Source organism: Hevea brasiliensis, chromosome 6, assembly GCF_030052815.1.
Source record: "Hevea brasiliensis isolate MT/VB/25A 57/8 chromosome 6, ASM3005281v1, whole genome shotgun sequence".
Taxonomy (NCBI): domain Eukaryota; kingdom Viridiplantae; phylum Streptophyta; class Magnoliopsida; order Malpighiales; family Euphorbiaceae; genus Hevea; species Hevea brasiliensis.
The window spans coordinates 139,288-161,053 of record NC_079498.1 but is presented as its reverse complement, the minus strand read 5'-3'; the positions used below and the strand labels follow the sequence as shown (position 1 = coordinate 161,053).

Here is a 21,766-nt window from a genome sequence, read left to right as displayed (position 1 = left end):
TTGAGGTCAGACAATGGAATGGAATACAATTCTGTAGAATTTAAGCAGTTTTGTGAAGATGAAGGGATCAACCATCAGTTGACTATTGCATATACCCCTAAGCAAAATGGGTTAGCTGAAAGAAAAAACATAAGTGTTGTTGAGATGGTGAGGTGTATGTTAGCAGAGAAAGGGTTGCCCAATCAGTTTTGGGCTAAGCTGCTCATACTGCGGTTTATCCACAAAACAGGTTGCCTACTATTGCAGTGAAAGGTTTAACTCCTATTGAAGCTTGGAGTGGAATAAAACCATCAATCAAACACATGAAGGTATTTGGGACTTGTTGTTATATTCATATTCCAGCTATAAAAAGGAGCAAGCTGGATTTAAAATCAGAAGTAGGCATTTTTTTGTGTTATGCCTCTCAATCTAAAGCTTATAGGGTTTATAATGTAAAAGAGTAAAAGGTTATCGTAAGTAGGGATGTTGTCGTAGATGAGAATTCCCATTGGAATTGGAATAAAAAGCAAGTTGAGCAGCACACTGATATGGAGAAATCTGAAGTTTCAGTAGCTGAAATTGAAGCTAGCTTGCACGACTTTAATAAGCTGGAAGATGAATTTGAAGAAGGTGAAGAGCCATTGAAAAGAAAAACTAAGTCAATTGCTGAAATTTATGAGAACTGTAATCTTTCTATTGCTGAACCTACAAGTTATGATGAAGCAGCAAAGGAGAAGGGATGGATTGAGGCAATAAATGAGGAAATGCAGATGATTAAGAAGAATGGGACATGGGAGTTGGTTGAAAGGCTAATTGGAAGAAATGTTATAGGGTTAAAATGGGTGTGCAAGGCTAAAATGAATCCAGATGGGTCTTTGCACAAGCTAAAGGCCAGACTTGTGGTGAAGGGATATGCTCAACAACCTGGTTTGGATTTCAGTGACACATTTACACCAGTTGCTCGGCATGATACTGTCAGACTCTTAATAGCTCTAGTAGCTCAATGTAAATGGAAAATAGTCCATCTAGATGTGAAGTCTGCTTTTTTGAATGGTGAGCTGCAGGAAGAGATCTTTGTTGAACAACCTCAAGGATATGAAATTGCAAGCAAGGAAGGGATGGTTTATAAGCTCCATAAAGCTTTATATGGACTACAGCAGGCTCCAAGAGCCTGGTATAGCAAGGTGGATTCTTACTTGTTAGATTGTAGTTTCAGGAGGAGTGAAAATGAGGCCATTCTCTACACGAGAAAAGAAAAAGGAAGGAGAATGCTCATAGTGTCCTTATATGTTGATGATTTACTTGTCACAGGGAATCATGAAGTGCAAATTTTCAAGTTTAAGGCAGAAATGGAAAAGATTTTTGAAATGACTGATTTGGGGGAAATGAAATACTTTTCTGGGAATGGAAATTCAACAGGAAGAAAGGGGAATCTTCATATCTCAGCAGAAGTATGCTTCAGATCTACTTAAAAGATTCAAAATGAAGGGATGTAAGGCTGTATCAACTCCATTGGTGGCTAATGAGAAGTTGTCAAAAGAAAATACAGGTGCAAGGGTAGATGGTACAAATTACGGGAGTTTAATTGGGAGTTTATTGTATTTAAACATAACCAAGCCTGATTTGATGTATACAACAAGTTTGTTGTCAAGATTCATGCAAGAACCTAGTGAAAAGCATATGGTAGCTGCTAAAAGGGTCCTTAGATATGTGAAGGGTAGTCTGGATATGGTATTTGGTTCAAATCAGGAAGATCAGTTATCCTGCAAGGCTTTTCAGATAGTGATTGGGTTGGGAGTTTGGATGATTCCAAAAGCACATCAGGATATGCTTTCTCCCTAGGGTCTGGTGTGTTCTCATGGAGTTCAAGGAAGCAGGAAGTTGTAGCTCAATCCTCTGCAGAAGCAAAGTACATAGCAGCTACTGGTGCTGCAAATCAAGCTATCTGGTTAAGAAAAGTGATGGAAGATTTGAATTTGAGTCAAAATAGTGCTACTGTGATTTGGGCGGATAACAAATCTACAATCTCCATGGCAAAAAATCCTGTTTTACATGGCAGGTCAAAGCACATAAAAGTGAAGTTTCATGCTTTAAGGCAAGCTGAAGCAATTCAAGAAATTAAGCTGGAACATTGCAAGTCAGAGGGACAGATTGCTGACATTATGACCAAGAGTTTACAGAAGGCTAAATTTGAGATGCAAAGGAGGCAGCTTGGAGTATTGAAGAAAAATCTTAAGGAGGAGTGTTAAAATGTTAAGATTTTTCTGTTATACTCTTAGTAAATGTTAATATGTTGTACTACTAACTAAAGCAAATTATGTTAGGTTATTTTGACTTGCTTATTTTGCACTCAAATCAGCATGTACATGTAAGGTATGCTGCAAAAGTTAATATATGAAGATCCTAGAAAAGTTTCTTTCCATTTTTTCTATATGCCTTTATTAGAAGCCTTACCAAGTTAGTATCAGAGCTGCATATTAGATGAGTAAACTTTTTTAGGATAAATATAAAAGGAAAGAATGTTAATCAGCACAATTATATAAATACATATCCAATATGATTGAGTCCTTGTATGCTATATTTCATGGTATGTTTGATGATATGTTTTATGATTAACAGATATTTAGGCTTACTATAAGTTTTAGCAGTCTTAAATTGAACTGATCCCTAGCGTTCCCTAGCATACCAGTTTTGGTAGTTACAATATGGTTTTGATTTTTGCAGGTTATGTAATTGTAATGAGGAGGGTTTACTGTCAACCTAATTGGTTGATTGTGTATGTGTGTTTCTAGTTAATACCCAAGATTTCTGAGTCGATGGGAGACACTTTAGTCTAGCATGGCATGGGAAACAATTGCTAGGTGATGGTGGTTCGTGGAGTGCGATTTAGGGAATCGGCCTCAAAAGTGCAATTGGAACGCTGAAGAACCTACCACTATTGTTCTTTGCTTGATTTGGTACCAATTAAAAGTTTTTATGGGCTTGTGTTGTGATCTCTGGGTCCTGGGGTAGTGCTTTATGCGATAGAGTTTTGGGGAAGGGGGAACTTGAGGGCAGAAGTACTTGTCATCCAACCATGTACTATTGTTGCCCCCTCTGGGTATAAAAGAGTGAAAAACCATATGGGCTCTCCCTATTTTCCATCTATTGTTTCTCCCGCGGGTCGACGATGTTTTGAGCTTTAAAGTTTGTGTGAAGTTTAGCTTGCTGCCTCTTTTTTCCGCAACTGGGGTTTGTGTCGTTTGATCTTCGATGAAGGGAAAAAAAATAAAGAAAAGTGGAAAAACTAACTAGACAAGCAAATTGTTATTTGTCGCAGCGAAAGGTTATCCTCCTCACAGTGATATACTTGGCCTCTTACGGGACCATAGGTTTCACAAATGTCTCAAGAAGCGACAATGACCAAAATGTCCTCGTAGGAGACATTCAATTTCGTCTCTACATACAAGCTCCCTTCTCCTTCAACTTCGTTGCGCAGATTTTTCCAAGAATTTCATGTTTCAGAGGATGTGCGTTTGGAGTTAGATAGAAAAAGAACCTTTTCGGCTAGCTGGAGCTTACTAATAGCAATGGCCATAGCTGTGCAAATCTCTCCTCTGTTTTCTGCTACTTCCCTCATCAATAGGAAAAACTTAAACAATCACTATTTTGGTTCCGTTAAACCTCCCAAATCCAGTTTTAAACACTTCAAGCCCAGGGCCATCAAAGAGAAAACAGGAGAAACGAATATCCCATCACCGTCTTCATCTTCTTCACCTGAGGAAATTGCCGAAAAGTATGGTCTCGAAGCTGGTCTTTGGAAGGTACCCAATTATCAAAATCTCTGCTTCTCCTCTTCTTCTTCTCCTCCTTTTTTTCCCCTTGCAATCTTTGTAATGTGAATTTTTAGAATGTGATTTGCTACTGGGAATTTAGGTTAATTAAGTGGCACGTTTAGTGATTATTAGCATAATTATTCCGGAAATTAGATGTTTATTCGATTAGCTTTAACTTGTTTTGAAAACTGCCATCTCATATATGTAATTATGTACACATGTATGATGATGAAGATATTCAGCTCAAAAGAGGGAAAGAGGGAAGACGATGGCGAGTAAAAGAAATCAAAGGGAGAGCAAGCAAAGGAGCTGCTAGCAAAATATGGAGGCGCATAACTGGCCACCTCCATTACACTGTCCTTGATCTCCTCTCTCTGTTACGCACTCATTAGTGCAGGTATCGATGTCCAAGCTTTGCTGCTAAAGGTGAGATCAAGCGTTCAAGTTTCAAACAAATTCAGCTCTTACTATTTTATATCCTGCATTGAGCTTGCAAATTTTGAGGTGGGAATTTCTACTGATGAGACTGGGGAAAAAGTTAGGGCCTTTGCTTTGGCATATGCCGCACACAAGGCTGCATCTCCAAGAAGGTTCCCCCCTACTGTAGCTCTCACTCCCACTGTCGCCAGTTGGATTGGCAAGAAAGTTGATAAAGAAAAGTAATTCATTCTCATTCCCAGCTTCCATGAGATCCCGTGAAACCAATGACTTGTTTTCTTTTCCAAGAAAATATGTTGAGCCTTCATACATAAACTGTGCATACTACAATCTACACGAACTTGAGGCTATTGAAATTAACCAACAAGCCAATTTATAAGATCACAGAACATCCCTGGCATTGATGCTAAACAAACAACACAGAAAAGCATTGTGAATCAATACGGGTGATCTGGGAGATTCATTCACTTTTACCATCTTATTTTTATAATATCAAGTCATATCCTTTGATTATTTGTGCTCCTATGTTGCATGTTCCATGATAATATTGTAAAGGAAGGGCGCTTCAGATCTTAAATGTATTCATTTCCAGTTCTAGTCTGATTAAATATTTGCCATCAAATTATATCTTACATGTGTTTTACTGCCTAACCACATTCCAAGCTACTGAATATAACAAAACCGAAATTGGAGCAATATAAAAGGATGAACTCAAAAAAAATTAGTAACCTTATTTCTGTCAGGATTACATGGATTGCTATATTACTTGCGCTGTACAATGCAAGAGCTACTTCCTGTTCTTTAGCTCCACAGAAGGGCTTCAAGGACATTTATGATGCAAATCTGCGAACCAGTAATCCAACCCCCACAGCAGCTGCAATGCTGAAGGGAGATGCAGATATACAGACATCACTGCTATGCAACCAAAAACAAGCCCCTGCATATTTGATGTTTTCATTTCATCCTGCAGTATTATTAACATTAGAAGGCACTTCTGTTGGATTGGATGGTGGAGTTTGGGGTCGAGCTGTGCTGACATTTCCCATGCGATAGTCATCATGAAGTGTACCAAATTCATTCCACTCAACCCCAGCTATCGCGGAGTTAGGGAACTCAGAATTTAATGCTCAATATACGATGAAGTGATAGCATAACAATTCGGTAAACAGAATGCAATATTTTAGCAAGGATACGTTCAGTGCGCCATATGTCTGTTATGCTAACACCAGCATCTGATAAAAGCCAGTAATCCGCATCACTCTGCAAACAAACAAAATTGAGAATAACAAAATTTAAAATATATGCAAAATGTGAAAATAGTTCACTTCTTGCATATGCAAAAGCAATGACACCAAACAAGAAGGCAGACTTACATCTACATCTGAGGGAACAATCTTCATGATCCCACTCACAAAGTCCTGTGAGGTGTTAAGATCTGAGCACATTCTATAAGCATCTTGTCCCTGAATTTCAATCTCCTTTCCCCTGCTTTCCCCTGGGACCATTGTATTTACTAGATTTTCATTAAAGCCTGAAGTTGACGGATAACTTGCAGGTGGCTCAACACCATGAATCTCCTCGAATTTCTCTTCAAATTGACTAAAATAACAGGGGCAAGAGGGAGAGAGATCAGAATAGGTAATTAAAAGTCTCAAAAAATTCAATGGATAACCATTTCACTAATGTGAAGGTTGTCTCACCAGCCATACAAACACATAAGAAGCAACAGTACCTGACAAGATAAACATCTATGGGACCCATTGTACTTCTAAGGACTATCCGGTATCTCCTTTGAGGATAGTCAACAGCCTGCTGCAGAAAGGGAGGTCCATATTGAGTATGCATGCACAAAAAAATTTGCACTTTTTCCTTGATCAACTGCTTATGGGATTACCTCATCAGGATCTGGGACTTCCAAAGTAGTGCCATGTGGAGCTTTAATTGCTATCAAGGTTTCATTCTGTTAAAGACAACAAATTATACACTCAGTTACTAACAAGAAGAAATTTTATTATAAATCCAGGGACAATCCAAGAACCAAAATCTAAAACTTAAGTAATAATGAAGCACAGAGAAGAACCAACCTGGAAGCAGGGTAAGCTCTTGATGTCTTCCTCAGTGACAAAAAGCCACCTGAAATGGTAAAACACAAAATTGGCAAATTCCATCAGTTAAAATAACAAGATTATGTAAAAAAACAGTAATTTAATGCAAACAAGAGCAGAAGATTTTACTTTTGATTATTTTCATCTTCACTGAGGTCCCTTAATCTTTCTTGCACTACTCTGCAATAAATTTGAAAAATCAGCACAAACCAAAAGTTGCTAACAAACATGTGGGAGTTGCACGTACACAAGGAAAAATTACATAACCTTATTTGTTCATCTAATCTGTGTTCCTCAATGTTAAGGTTTTCAACTTCTGCCTGCATGGGGAAAAACCCATTGAGAAATAAAGCTAAATCCTGAACCCTAGGAAGGCTTTTGTTTTTCCAAGTTCTGTCAATAGACAATATAAATGGTGTGCATGAATCATTGTTTCCGAATATGTTATAAAAAGTGATACTAATTAATTCAATGAAACTATAAGAGCTTCACTCTAGTTATTATAGTGAATAATATCCATTCAGCTGATCTGCACATTTCTAAATTCAAACTTGATTCATTGTAATGGCAACATGGCCAGTGATGGGAGATACCCCTCAGTAAATCTGAATTAGGGCACTTTTCTGCAGCTAACTATCAAATCATTTACATTGGTTTTCTACTAAGAAAGTATTTCTCTTCCAGATGGCACCAAAAATGCTGGCAAAGTTGTTCTGGAAAAATTTCAGTCATGGAAAAATAGAAACAAAAGAAATACCAGAACAGAACAAAGAAACACGCTATGTCAAAAAGTAGAGAAAACCTGTGGTAATCCAAAAGTACAAATCAAGAAGCAAATTTTCAAATAATGCATACCTGCAAACTAGCAACATTCTCATCTGCTTCCCCTGGCCTTGAGACATCAAGTCCCCTAATATCAATCAAATAATATTCAACGACTTATCAAGTGCAAAATTGTTGATAACTAATCATTAACCGACACCATTTTACACACTAAGTAACATCAAATGAGGGGGAAAATATAGGGAAAAGGAGGAAGCTATATGTACATACTTCCACTGAATTCTGTTCTTGAGCTTCTTTTCTATCAGACCAATTCCTTCTAGGACATTTGTTATGTCATATATCCGCCGCTTTTGCACCTGTAGGGACAAAAACCTCTCAAATGATCTTTATATTGCAAAATGTATAAGATGGGAATAACTAACTGTCACCTCCAAAGTGTCAGCAGCTCTATTAAGATCAAGAATACCATCTTCAGCGTGTTTGATCAAATTGATGAACTTTTTTGTCAAGAGACCTGAATCACAATCACACATTTTACTGCTTCTAAGATATGCTCTCTATTCCAAAAGCCATTTGAAATAGTGCCCCTAATGGTGCCAACAACTCTGTTTCAAATATAAATACACAAATGCATTAAGAAATAAAGTTTACCTAGGGAACTGTCATACCGACAGGGACCGGTTGGAGTAAGATTATTTCCAGGAGAACCTGTCAATTCAAAAAACCTTCTCATTCCATATTCATTTTCATTTCCCTTTTCTTCAAGATTTTTGGTGGCAGTAGGGGAGACGGAATGTTTCCAGAATCAGAAAGAAATCCAAAATTATACTACTCAATTGTTAGTCCATACTGACCCAACCACTAGCAGATCAAATATGCCAGAATCACAAATATAGAACTCCAAGAACATTTACTATGCAATGCTCACCAAGATTTGAAGCAGCACTCTGGGCTCCAGATTTACTGCTCTTTGAAAGCCTAGATGTTTTGGGTGCCTTTCCACCTTTTCCAGATACAGGCGTCTGGAGGGGACTGTTGAATACTTCTGTGACGCCAGCACTGGTATTCCACTCACTGGACTCAGCTTCATGATCTGCTGCATCACTCTTCCGCTTAGTTGGCTGATACAGACCATTTAGTTTTTTTTTTTTTTCTAAACAACGATTAGTAACATGTGCACTATATAAATAAGATTTTAAAAAAAGAAGAAAGAACAAGAACAAGGAAAAGAAAGTATTAGAAGTTAGGACACCAGTCAAGCTTTGGAACAATAATGTACATGGTCATCAACTTCAAAAGTGTGTTCATGCTTATACACCCAGCCAACATAAAGATGCAAGCCTATGCACTTTTTTATTTTTTGGTGGTGGTTCTTGTGTGTGTGTGTGTGTGCCGCAATCCTTGAAAAAAATAAAATAAAAGTTAAGTTCATACAGTTGTTAAGGCAGTATAGAAATCCTGATGTCTTAAGCTATTTTTCTTGAGAATAACATCTTAAAATCTTTCTTGAATATGTCCTCTAAAAGACTGATGAAATAATATGTGCACTAGAAAACATGATATATGTATAAAACAAAGGATCAAGATATTTGGACATCAAATTGGATGAGCTATAGATGCAACAGCAAAAATTGGAATTTTTTTTTTTTTTTTTGCACAAACAAAAAACTGCAGTTGGACAAGTCTTTTAAATGAATGAAAAATAGGCCCAAAAATAGGCCCAATAAAAACATTTCCATACAATTAAAACTTGGAGACGTTGCCTATACATATATCTAATGTGTATGTTCACTATAGATCTTGTACTCTTTCCTAGTACCAATGATTGGTTTAGCCTAAGCAACAATCTTGCTCAGAAAAGAGTTATAATCATAGTAATTAGTAATTACTAAGAGCTCAACAATCAGTTCTGAATGTGATAAATATTAACAGTACAAGTAATCTGTTGAGCAATCCAAAGCTTTTTTCCTCTCAGAGTGGTTTGAGCACAGTACAACTTCTGTTTCTTATCTTCTCTGTATCAAAGCTCTATTTCTTCTCTCTTCTTGGCAAAATCCTAATTCTTCTTCTTCTCCCATCTTGAATCTATTCTTCTATTTTTCTTCTTCTTTTCTATCTTCTTCCTTTCTTTATCTTCTTGTTTCTTCTTGAAATTCCAAGAATCAATACAACGAACTATAACTCCCTTAATTGCTAGGGGTAGAAAATTTGCTTTATTTCCCAAACATTGATAACAATGGGAATTAATATACTGATAAACAAAGTAATAATAGGCTCAGCTACCTATAACTGCATGACTTGACAACATATCGAAAACACAACTAATATCAAATCCAAGATGGTTTACAAGTCAGAGGAAGGCTAACAGATTCTTCTGACTTGGAACTGTAACATTGAACTATGATGTAACACCCACAATTTTCCGATTATCATTGATAGGAATTTCTCGAGAAACTCAAAGTTTCACAGACAAGGAAATAGTAGTAAAATATATTTTATGTGTGTATGTGTATGATGTGTTAAGAGTCTAGGTTACATGAGGAAGGTTTGTTGGGTGTTCTTGTTAAGGAAAGGATTCAAGATTTCCTTGCGAGCAGTATGGACTTCAACAGCCGGAAGTTTAAGTTTCGGCTGCCAAAAGTCCCTTTTTACTAGACAGGTATAAATAATGCTCTTAGCCAAGAAAGGGAGAGAAACGGGTAAATTTCTCTTCCCCCATTTCTGTTTTAAGTCTTTCTTTTCTTTTCCCAAGTGTCTCAACTTGCTTATTGAGAGTTTTAGTCGAAATCTTGCATGCACCTATGTTTTTGCATGGGGAGTACAAAGTTGAAAGGGTTTTTGATCCAAGCTAAGGAAAGGAGATTGACACCAACTTCCTTGCTTTGGCATGGTCAATTAAGAGGTAGATCTCTTTTTCCTTCAAGTTTTTACTTTTCCTAGGTTTAAGTTTTGAATGGCTGCATGAGATGAGAGAATTTCATGAAAAACCCTAGAATTTGTTTCCTTAGGATATTGCATGTTGGGTGTTTGAAGTCTTGTTATGAGTTTTATTAAGTTTGAAGTGTGTTTAGGCCTAAGATGGCTAACTTCCTTAGATAGATCTAAGAATTTCATGCTAATGCTATGTTTAAAATTGGGTTGAACTTTAAAGTTCATGTTCATGATGGATACATGTGAACTTTGAGTTAAATTTCATGTTGTTTGAGGCCTTAATTATGTGTTAGAATGTTCAAATTGTGTTTTGGAGCATTATCTTGGGTTTTGAGGTTGTTGGAAGTGAAATTCTGCAGGTTTTTATTTGGAAATTCTGGAAATTCCCAGGTTTGGCAGCCGAAGACCAGTAGCTTGGCAGCCGAAGCATGTACTTTCTCGAGAAAATCTGAAAAATTTCCCGGTTCGACAACCGAAGTCCAACACTTCGGCAGCCGTAGTCACTACTGGACAAAGAATAAATAAGACACAAGACTTCAGCAGTCGAAGTCCAAGATTTCGGCAACCGAAGCTACGGTCCAAAAAGGGCAGCCAATGTTCTAGACTTCAACAACCGAAATCCCTTACTTTGGCAGCCGAAGTTAATTCTATCAAGCCTTTTCTCCCTTTGTTTCTAAGGCTCTAAAACCTATCTTAATGATCCAAAAGGACCTAGAATGGATAGGTTATATATCCTTTAGATGTTTTTTTAGGAAGTCTAGAATATAGAATTTATGTTTTGATGTTTGTTTCACTACTTGATCAGAGATGGTAATCTAAGTTCAAGGAAGTCGAGCCCAAAGTCAGTGATGTCAAAACATCCTAGGAATCACACGTGGAGTCTAGTCTACTTGCCAAACTTAGGGGTAAGGATTAATGAGTAAGTTTTACAAGAGGTGAGTATAAACTGCTTAAATTAATTTAATTGCTATTAATTACTTTATTTAATGCTTTTAGCATAATCATGCATCATGAATTGCATTGATATTAGATGTCGTGCACTAAACCCATACTTGATGAAATTGCATAATTGTTTATGATATAGGGTAGATTATGGATGACCCACTGACTCTCCCATGGTTATTATTATGTTATGTTATGCATGTTATGGATCCATAAATCCAGATGAGGTCCCTACGAGACCCCTGGTACATGACAGATGTCATGTTTTAAGCAAAAATCCTAAGAAATTTCTGTATGAGCTAGACACATTGGATATATTAAGCGAATGTCCTGAATAGCCTCTATATGAGTTGGCACATTGGATTGTTGGGGAGTCACTAGTGACATGACTACTATATTTGCATATGATTGATGATCGTTGCATTCATGTGTTTGACAATCATATGTATGAAATGACAAGAAAGAATGTGGTTATTTAAGTAGTTTATGCTTACTGAGCCTCCCAGGTCACCCCCCCAACCAAAACAAGTGTTGCATGTAGCAATGCACAAGACCTTAGGAAGGTTTTAACATTGAAGAGAATTAAATGTGTAATAGCATAGATTCGTTTAAGTTATGTAATAATGTAATGTCATATGTATAAGTTTTAGTTCCAATAATGTCCTTATGTTATTTCTTAGTGTCATATAAGTAAATTGTTTTGATGTATTATGATTGCATGTTTATGTCTGTGGTGTGGGCATGTATGACTAATGTGTGATTATATGAGAATGTGCTTACCAGTAGGTTGGTATAGATACATGTGTCAGAGAATTGCTTCCTATAGAATGAAATGGAAAAGCTTAACGTTTTATAGTTTTCGATGTAATGCAATGTGGAATCCTAAGAAAGTAAATAGATGTTTTAGGGATATGAAATATAAAGGACAGGACCAATTAGTTAGGTCATCTCCATAGCACTTTGATGAATGTTGCATAACTTATGTAATAATGGAAGAATGAAGTAGTGTTCTATTAGTCACACTAAACTTGAAACATGAAGTGAAAGTCTACTGGGTATTTAAAGAACCTCCTTGGTAATTAATACCAAAGGTAGACGAATGTTTACAAAGAGGTAGAGTCTAGTGTGATTAATAAATGCAATTAAAAAAAATGAAGTGTTATGACCAAGTAAAAGGAGTTCCTTAAAGGGACCATCCCAAAGTTTATGCTTGAGAAATGCTAAATGGCCATAACAAAGAAAAGTAAGTAAAGGTTTATGTACATGCTCTTCCTAAGGAAACAAATCTAAGTAAGCCTTTGTTTAACAAAAGAAGGTTATGTGATTCATAATAATCTTACAAAGGATACAGAAAAAGCTTAGCCGCACAAGAAAAACAAAGTATGGTAAGGTAAAAAAACCCAAATCAAAAAAAGAAATTTTCGCATAATACACTAAATGTTTTAAGCTCTTTCTGTTAAATCTAAGTCTTAAAAAGGAAAAAACCACCTTTAGACTTTAAGGAAATTTCCGAAACAGTTATGTAGGCCTTAGAAGGTCAAAGTTTTAAGTTTTAAGCTTACTATGAGTTCCGATAGCCTTAAACTAACCTGTTCCCTAGCACTGGTTACTAACTCTGGCCGGGTCGTGACATATGGTGCCATAAAAAGAGAAGTGTTGGGGGAGGGGGAAGGGGACCGTGTATATGGAATTATACTATCAATTTCTTTTTTTGGCAAAAAAAATCAGTTCCCAGTTTGTCAATGACATAAAAAAGTTTGCAATCAAGTTCACTTGAGCCTCCGCAAGAGATTTTACTTCTACAAATTGCCAAGATATTAGCTATATATAAAAATATCATATAAAATAAAAATTGAAGCTGAATCCTCATAGCTATAAAGTACAAGAATTGATAGGTACCATGAAAAAATCTTGTACAAACTTCAATCACATATTTGTGATTTCAATCAATGAACCTTGAATAAAAACTCATTTGCCTCTTTCTAACTTACAAATGCATAAAGTATGTCACATTAGAAAGAAAAATATAACTTGAATTTTCAAGAGATACAACGCCCCTAGTAGAGATGTTTATCAGATGTCAAGTTGGTAACAACTAAAATCAAACTGGTACATAATTCATATATAAATGACAGAAAGTGGAAAGAAAAAAAGATATCGTCTAAATATCATCCAAATACCACTACACTAGTGTCTCCTCATGATCTAAGCAGTGAACCAAAATTAAAATTTTCACCCTTTCCCTCTCCCCCCTTCACCCTATCACACATGGAAAATGACATTTCATTTGAGCAAAAAATGGAATTAAACCACTAAAGCACCAAAGAAATTGACAACAATTTGGATACTACGACTCATCCAAACAAGGACATCATAGTTTCTTCTATTACCCATACCAAACCATCAGATGCCACAAATGAAGCAATATCTAAGAAATAATATAGATATGGGCACCTAAGCATTTAGAGGTAAAAGGTTGAGTGGGATAAGGGTTGATCTTAAGCACAAAAATTAAAAACTTAAAATAATAATAAAGGTTGGTAAAGACACCATGGATAGCATCATGGTTTCAAACAACGGCCGTTATTTAAGGTAATGGCCATTATTTACAGGTTTTGAAAGGTGTCGTTACCCGTGAGATTGTTATTTACAAGCAAACAAGGAGTTGCAACTATAACGGCCGTTACGCCATTACATAACGTTAACGGTAACGGCTGTTAAATAACGGTAACAACCGTTACTTTGAAGATTTTTCTGCCACTGTTTCACATGTGCACAGTATTTTGGTGCCTTTTTTCTTGTCTCTGCATACAGCACTTTAGTAGCTGCTGTTTGGCTTCAATTTTTCTCAAATTTTCACTCAAAGTTTCCTCCTTTCTTTAAACATCTCTCCTTTATTGTTTTCTAAGAATCTTGGCTAAGATTAGTAGATTACTCTATTTTCCAAAGCTAATTCTTGCAGAAATACTAAAAGAAGTGAGTTATTTATTGTTTTATACAATTTATTTTCATTATGTGTTATTTTTTTATTTTTTTTTGTTTTTTTGCATATTTGTTGAAGAAAATTAATATTAATGTTTGATTTATTTTTAAGTTAGTAGTTTGAAAGGTTAGTTTGTCCGATCTATAGGTTTACGTGTTTTTTTTAATTATTTTGAACTATTTTTAAGGTTTACATTATTAATTACAAAATAACATAAAATAAAAATTTTATATTCTAGTTCTGTACTATCTACATAATTATTTCAGCCTATAAATTGTTTAAAGCTAATGATGTTTAAAAATAATAAATTTAATGTTTTTATTTGATGTATTTATACTTACTATATAGTTGTGCATCTTAGTTTTACTTATATCTATCAATATATAGTTATTTTATGAACTTTGCAAATTTTTCAAAAAAATTTACGTAGCGCCAGGCCGTTACCGTTAAGTTATGGCCATTGTAGACCTGTTTCCGTTACCCGCGACCGCGACCGCAATTTGAAACCATGGATAGCATCACCAAAAACATAAAAATGGATGAGGGCTTGGCAAAGTACCCAAAATATCCTGATGCAGTTATATGGATTACATGGTTAAGGTAAGGAAGCAAACGTAAGTAAGTAAGTAACTATACATCCCTAGGCACATATATGGAAAAAGTTCATGAATTTTAATGCTTCCCAGTAGGTGTAATTATGTGGGATGTTCCATTTTTAACAAGACTCAAATTCAGTATCTCATTATTATGATTGGCATACATACAGGACAATGGTTGCTGAAACTTTATTGCCAAAACTGTAAGGTCAAAATTCACCCAGAGGAATAAGCACCCCAAGCATAGTCAAACAAACTCCCAAAAGGCCAACCTAGTTTCCTGAAAGGAAATGCTTTTATCTTGTCTAACCCTTAAATACATAAATATCTGAAATCGGAACCAGTAATTGGGTCGTATAATCGCAATTACCACAGCAGATTTCCTTAAGAATCAATGAGAAACACAAAATACAGATAATTCATATGGTTAAGTTAAAAAGTTTTAAAATTGAATATCTTAAAGTGAGGTGAAATGTACCAATTCAACTAGAAAAGACCTCGCTAGTATAGAGTGCTCCACAATTTAAGAAACCCACTACGAAAACATCTTAAATAACACAAAATCAACAAAAAATAAACTAAACTCCACTTAATTTCAACACAAAAAACAAATCCAATCGTTAATATCGAGGGAAAAAACTGCCAAAAAGTTATCAAAATACAAAACAAATAGATCTCCACAAAATAGAGAGGAAAATAATAAAAAAAAAGACAGAAAATGTAAAAATATTTTTATAAAAGGAAAAGAAACGCTGAGACGATATACTCACAGGAGGTTTAACAACGATGGCCTCAACTTCATGATCGGCAACTCGGCGGGGTTCAGAGCTGAACCGGTGGTAGTCACCGGGAGCCGAGAAGGGTGGCTTCATAGAAGAGAAAGGAAGTTGCCGTTTCAACGGATTCTGCATGGTGTTTTGCTGCAGCTGCCTTGTCGATGGGTTTGGCGGTTGGGAATTCAGCATCGGCAGGAAAAAAAAAGAGTACAAAGGAAGAAAATTGGAAAATTTATCAAGGGTTTTTGGCGACTTTATGAAGAAAGGGAGGATCTATAGAAAGAGCGGGCTTAAGAAATGAAAGAAAAGGATTCGTGGAATTGAAGAATAATTGGATGAGAATTGGAGGAGAGATATGTGAGTTTGGTTTGGGGGAGAGATGGAAAATTAATTAAAAAAAAAAAAAGCGGGAGAGAGAGAAAGTGAGCAGAAGATGGAGGAGGAAGGAGGGAATATGGTTCGGATATAAGATGTGGAGGGAAGCGCTTATAAAATGATAAAAAAAAAAACAATTAACCGTTTGAGTCGAGTTTAAAAGTCTCTTAACGTGAATTAGAGTATAATCTATTAGCCACAATTCCAACAGTTTCAATTCCTAACCAGCTTCGGTCTAGTCTAATTTAGATTTTAATTTTTATTTTTAATAATTTTAGTCTTAGTTTAAAAACGATGTAATATATCTAGCGTCTTCTAAATTGTTGATTCTAATTTGGCATTGATATTGCCTTGGAATTCCTGAATACTGGATTTAGCCGGATTGATGGTCTCTTGAAAACCAAAGGAAGGGTGAGGGCTGATAGCGGTTAGTAACCACTTCGATGCTCAAGTTAGTAATCACTTCGACGCTCAAGTTAGTAATCTAATTGTGGATTGAATATCAATATAATGACAGTGAAAACTTTTGTTTGCGTACCTATTTTTGAAACTTAACCTTCCTGATATAGTGATTGAGATGGTAACTATATGAAATCTTCGCTAAATCTTCGCTGATTCTATATTTAAATTGTAACGATAACTATCTTAAAATTATACTAGAAATTAGTCATGATCAATGGCATGATCTTTGTTTGGCCCGATGAGAGTGCCAAGCTCTAATCTGTCTGATCTCTTTAGAATGGAGTGGGATGATCTTAGAGTTCTCCTTGGAGCTCGGTCTCCTAGGGTGTTAGGCATTGAGATCGGAAGCACCGAGCTCTGCCTGGCTCCGAGCTTGGATAGGCAGCACGCCCGGTTCAAACTCAGGTGAGTGATCTCTAACTTAGTCGATTTTACTAGCCTTTTATATCATTAATCCCCCACCAAGTTTGAATCCTTAGGTTTAGGAGAAAATGTCTTTTCAAAACTTTTGGTATTAATGGCGTCTCTCAAAAGCTGCAAAGACATAAATGATTTGTCATTTCGAGATGATGGTTTTTTGCGGCGTTTCAAAATTTCCAATTATTAATACTTCAGCTATATATATAGGTGCACCCTTGATTTTTTTTGCTTTATCTGCTTCTTTAGTTGTTCTTTGAATTTTCTCTCACGGGCGACTTTGCATCTCTTTGTCATTCCGATGAAGTTGATTTCCTCAGCGTAAGGTAGTGCTCTCTTTTCCTACCTTCATCTTTTCTGTTGTTTTTTTTTTTTTTTTAGGAGGGGGGGGGGGGAGATGGGTGACACCAATAGCCAAAGGACAGCGAGTACTCCATCCATTCAATTTTCATGGAGTTTCGATGAGGATGTGGTGACTGGCGAGTGAAATGATGTGGGTGAAGTGCAGGCCAAGCCAATCCCGAATAAATCTTCAGTCCAAGCGAGAGAAAAGCTCAAAAGCCGAGGAGAGAGTCGCTTTCGGTGGATGAGGTTCCATTGATATGCTGTCTTTCGATCTAAACAAAATAAGTGAGAAATTGAATCTTTCAGGGGATATGTTCGCGCTGATAAAGTGTGATGGGGACTTTTGCATCGATCATAGTTTTAAAGAGGGGGATGAGATCGTGGTGTATGAAGAGCAGTTAAGAGCCGATCTATGATTTCCCTTGGAACAGTTTTACAAGGATGTGTTGAATTATCATCGTATTTATATGGCTCAGCTTCACCCAAACTCGCAGCAAACTTTGGTACCTTTTTGAGGTCTGTGCTGAGCTAAAAATTTGACTCTGACCATAAAGATTTTTACTGATCTGCGTCATCTCGAGAGGCAAAAAAATGAGGAGTACTGGTTCTTTTAAACAAAGTCGAACTGTGGACTCTTCACTGAGTTTTCTTCTTCTTTGAAAAACTAGAAAGATAAGTTCTTTATACTCCAGAGTAGGGATCTGCATGGCTTTGAGGGTGTTCCAAGGAGCTAGAACTACTTGGCCAAGAGACCTTAGTTAGATATCGTCCTAAACTTTGATGAAGAGGCAGTTGTTATGGAGTAAAAGAGCCAAGCAAACACTCCTCAGTATTTGACTGTCAATGTTATAGGTGTTGAGCTGAAGTGGTGGTTGGCTAATGTCATGGCTGGGGAGAACGTTCCACTTCAGTTGCCCGATCTTAGTCCTGAAAAGGGTAAAAACCCTTGTACTTGTTCTCTTACTGAGTATGAACTCAGTAACTACTTTTTGTATGTAGATATGGCTGGGACTGATGCTGAAAGAGCTGCTAAGAAGAGAAAGAGAGAGCTTGCCAAAAGAGTTCTCCAAAAGAAGTAAGTTGCTGCGCAGGCTACTATGACTAGGGTAAGTGGCCAACAGTAGTAGAGGGTCTGAGCTGAGGAGATGAGCTCTCCGGGTCAAGCTTAGGAAGAACCTACCGATCTTTGAGCCAGGTGCCGATCCCCACAACTTCAAAGGGTGGTTCCTCTGGGCAATCGATCTCCAGGGGAGCTCAGGTGCTATCACAGTCTCTTGAGAGGAAGTAGTCTGTGAAGGGCAACATAAACTTGGCGAGCGTAACTGCAGTGAGCCTATTCCTTCCCAAGTTCGAGCTCATATGGGTTCTAAGAGTATTGACGATGTTCTGAATCAGTCTATGAGCTTGAGCCTAGAGGCAGTTGCCACTTAACACATGGTGAAGGAGAAGGTGAACTTCCTTAGGCATGAAGTGTCTAAGGCAGCCAGTGAAGCCATATCTTATAAGAATAACTTGACCGTAATAGCTGCCCGGGTGTATGACTTGAAGGAGCAAGTTTGAGTTTCTGAGGAACGCGTTGCTTAGTTACAAAAGGAGCTTTAAAATGCCATAACAAGCCGAGCTGCTGATTTGTCTAAATTCTTGGAGGAACTCAAAGCCAAAGAGAATGAGATAATTGAAAAAGAGGCTAGTGCCTATGTGTAAGCTCATGGTGACCTTCTTGCCAAGCCACTAAAGTGTTATCCGAACAAAGATTTTGCTTAGCTTGAAAAGCTTGCCCTCTGTGATGAAGCTGAAGATAAGAGTGAGGTTGAGGAAGCTAGGGGTTTTGCGAGCATAGATAATGATGTACAGGCAAGTGGGGATCCACCTGCTGAATAATTATACTGTACTATTTTTTATTTAATGAAATATGAGAACTCTCTCTTTTTATTCGCCAGTTGTGTACTGACCTCGTTATTTTTATCTTGAGAGATCATATTTTTTTTTTATACTCTGAAAATCTTATAGGGATCCAAACTTTGATTAGGGTAGATGTTTTGAGAGTTTAGAATTTTGAGTGGGACTTTGGGAGAGATCACCTTCGATATGATATTGTACTTCAGTTGAGGTTTGCACTTCACTTAGTGTCTTTTGTTCCTTAAATGAGGTGTTTGTGCCTCGAAAGAGGTGTTTGTGCCTCGAAAGAGGTGTTTGTGCCTCATATGAGTTCTTTATGCCTCGGATGAGGTCTTTATGCCTCGGAAGGGGTCTATGTGCCTCAAATGAGGCCTTTGTGCCTCAAAAGAGGTCTTTGTGTCTCTAATCTTTTTAGAGATTGATAATTATGTATGTGGATCGGGTCTCTTTTAAGACCGTCTATTTGATAAAACACTAAATCTAAAATTATTTATTGATAATATTTTTTGAATTTGAAAATATTCCATGCCCGTGGTAGTTCATTTCCACCAGGGCAAGCAACTTTATAAGCTCCCAAGCGGATGACTTTCAAAATTACATATAGTCCTTCCCAGTTACTACCTAGTTTTTCTGCTCCTGCTGTGCTCGCTAAAATATCCAGTCTCTTCATAACTAGATTGCCAATGATAAAGGATCTATGTTTTACCTTCTAGTTGTACATGCTAGCCATTTTCTAATGATATTCAGCCATCTTGATGAAAGCTTGGTCTCTAGTTGTCTCTGCTAGATCAAGATTGAATCTGAGGTCTTCATTGTCCATTACTGCTTCTGGATTTTCTATTCACAAACTTAAGATGTTGATCTCTGCAGGGATGACTGCTTCTGATCCGTATGCTAAGGAAAAAGGAGTTTCTCTTATTGCTGATCTGGGAGTGGTTCAAAATGCCCATAATACAAATGGGAGCTCTTCTGGCCATCTTCTCCTTGCTTTGTCTAGTTTTCTTTTTTGTTCGCATAGGATGGTTCGATTGGTGACTTCAGTGATGCCGTTAGACTGTGGGTGATATATTGATGTGAATCTAAGATCAATTCCCCATTCTGTATAGAATCCTCTGAATTTATGCCCTTCGAATAGAGTTCCATCATTTATGATGATGATTTTGGTGATACCACTACGATAAAATATATTTTTCTTGATGAAAGAGATAGCTTTATTGGCAGTGATGAGTTGTGTTGCTTCTGCCTCTAACCATTTGATGAAGTGGTTTATGGCAATGATGACGTACTGTCTAGATCCAGATGCTTTTGGGAATGGTCTCAGTACATCAATTCCCCACTGGTAGAAAGGCTAAGGGCTTCCGATGGCTATCAGTTTTTTTTTATGGGAGTTCAGGGGATGAAATCGTGCTCCTGGCACTTCTTGCATTGCTAGACTAGTTTCTTGTCATCATCTACTACTGTAGGCTACAAGTGCCCTTGTCTGAATGCTTTCTTTGCAATTATCCGAGCTCCTTCGTGGCTTCCACATAGCCCTTCATAAATGTTGATCAGAACTACAACTCCTTCTTCGGGTGATATACATATTAGCCATGGTTAAGTGAAGGACTTCCTGTAAAGCTGTCAATTGAGGATGCTGTAACTTGATGATTTTTGAAAAATCTTCTTTGCCTCTAAAGGTTCATTAGGCAGTGTCCCATGTTAAAGATAAATAAAGATTGGGGACATCCTTGTTGAAATGATGTCGACTGGGAGGAGCTTCTCTTGATTGATTATCGGTTGACTAATCTTCTTAAGGTGGATCGGCTGAGATAGGTGCTACTCCCCTGTTGCTACCATCTTGGCTAGGGCATATGCATCACATTTCTCTCCTTTGGGGACTTGTATGATCATGACTTCTCCTGAGTTCAATCGAATTTGGGCTATTAGCTGCTGTATCCTTGCTTCGTATTTTCCTAGGTTTGGGTTCCGCACTTGGAAATTACCCTAACACTTATTTACTATTAACTGAGAGTTAGAATATATAGTAACATTAGAAGTTCTTACATCTTTGATTATGCATAGGGTAATCAACAGAGCCTCATACTTAGCTACATTGTTCGTAGCCTGGAAGTTTAGTTGTGCAATGTACTTGAGTTTTATGCGCTTGGAGGCCTCCAAAACGATCCCAATTCTAGATCTACTAGTGCCTACTACTCTGTCAACCTACACGCTCCATGTTGCTTTCTGCTTTGCCTCCTCTTCCAGCAATGGTGTGAGTTTGGTGACGAAATCAGTCACTACTTGCGCCTTTAGAGATTTTCGAGGTGCATACCTTAAATACTTTAATATCTCATTGTATAAATTGTTAATTTAATTTAAATTTTATTATTATTGTCGCAAGGGGTTTTGCGGTCGCCTGAACAAACCCTCACCGAAGTGGGAAAAGTGAGGAGTCGCCACCTTAGTTTTGAGGGAAACTAAAGAAAACCATTTGTGAAAATAGATTGAAATGAAACCACTTCTAGGCAGAGATTCTAGGTTCGGGGTCCGTAAACGGGTGGGGAAGGTGTTAGGCACCCCACCTCGTCCCTTAATAAGGGTAAGTAGATTTAATTTTGTATTAGTTAGGAGGGCTTGAATGGACATGTTAATCCTTTTGACTAAAGGAACATTTGATTTTTCACTAAATTTGGATCACCCAGATACATAAGTAAATGAGACAACCTTAGTGAGTTGCTGTTGTATGTTAATTTTATTTGAAAGGAATATTTTATTAAAATTTTAATTTAAGAATCGGATAAGAACTCTTCTCCGAACTCTTTAATATTTATTAAAATTCTGAGTTGAGACCGGATAAGATCTCTCCTCCGATCTCTATTTAATATTTAAAAATTTTGAGTTGAGACCGGATAAGAACTCTCCTCCGATCTCTATTTAA

The 21,766-nt window shown here is 37.0% G+C and overlaps 1 protein-coding gene and 1 pseudogene across 2 annotated transcripts; one reads left to right on the top strand and one right to left on the bottom strand.

The window, feature by feature from the left end:
- The first annotated feature begins 1,461 nt into the window (after nt 1-1,461).
- Nucleotides 1,462-4,840, top strand: LOC110663102 (uncharacterized; annotated as a pseudogene).
- On the bottom strand, nt 4,797-15,800 carry LOC110663101 (transcription factor E2FB). Of its 2 annotated transcripts, none has more exons than XM_021822332.2 (14): nt 15,346-15,800; nt 8,052-8,244; nt 7,775-7,831; nt 7,552-7,637; nt 7,391-7,479; nt 7,193-7,247; nt 6,605-6,657; nt 6,467-6,517; nt 6,317-6,365; nt 6,127-6,192; nt 5,965-6,044; nt 5,606-5,831; nt 5,426-5,492; nt 4,797-5,325 (listed from the first exon to the last, which is right to left on the bottom strand). In XM_021822332.2, exons 1-14 carry the CDS (start codon nt 15,538-15,540, stop codon nt 5,192-5,194), a joined length of 1,401 nt encoding a protein of 466 aa, XP_021678024.2. In that variant the 5' UTR covers nt 15,541-15,800; the 3' UTR covers nt 4,797-5,191. The 2 variants fall into 2 exon arrangements, with proteins under 2 accessions (XP_021678024.2, XP_021678025.2); XM_021822333.2 differs by having other exon boundaries at nt 5,965-6,041.
- Nucleotides 15,801-21,766: the final 5,966 nt, after the last annotated feature.

Excerpts from the sequence above, each read along its gene's own strand:
- LOC110663101 (XM_021822332.2), bottom strand. The coding sequence starts at position 15,540 with ATGCTGAATTCCCAACCGCCAAACCCATCGACAAGGCAGCTGCAGCAA. Across the intron at positions 7,638-7,774 it reads TCGGTATGACAGTTCCCTAG|GTCTCTTGACAAAAAAGTTC; the intron begins GTAAACTTTATT and ends ATTGTGATTCAG. Across the intron at positions 6,658-7,192 it reads AGAATGTTGCTAGTTTGCAG|GCAGAAGTTGAAAACCTTAA; the intron begins GTATGCATTATT and ends TTCCCCATGCAG.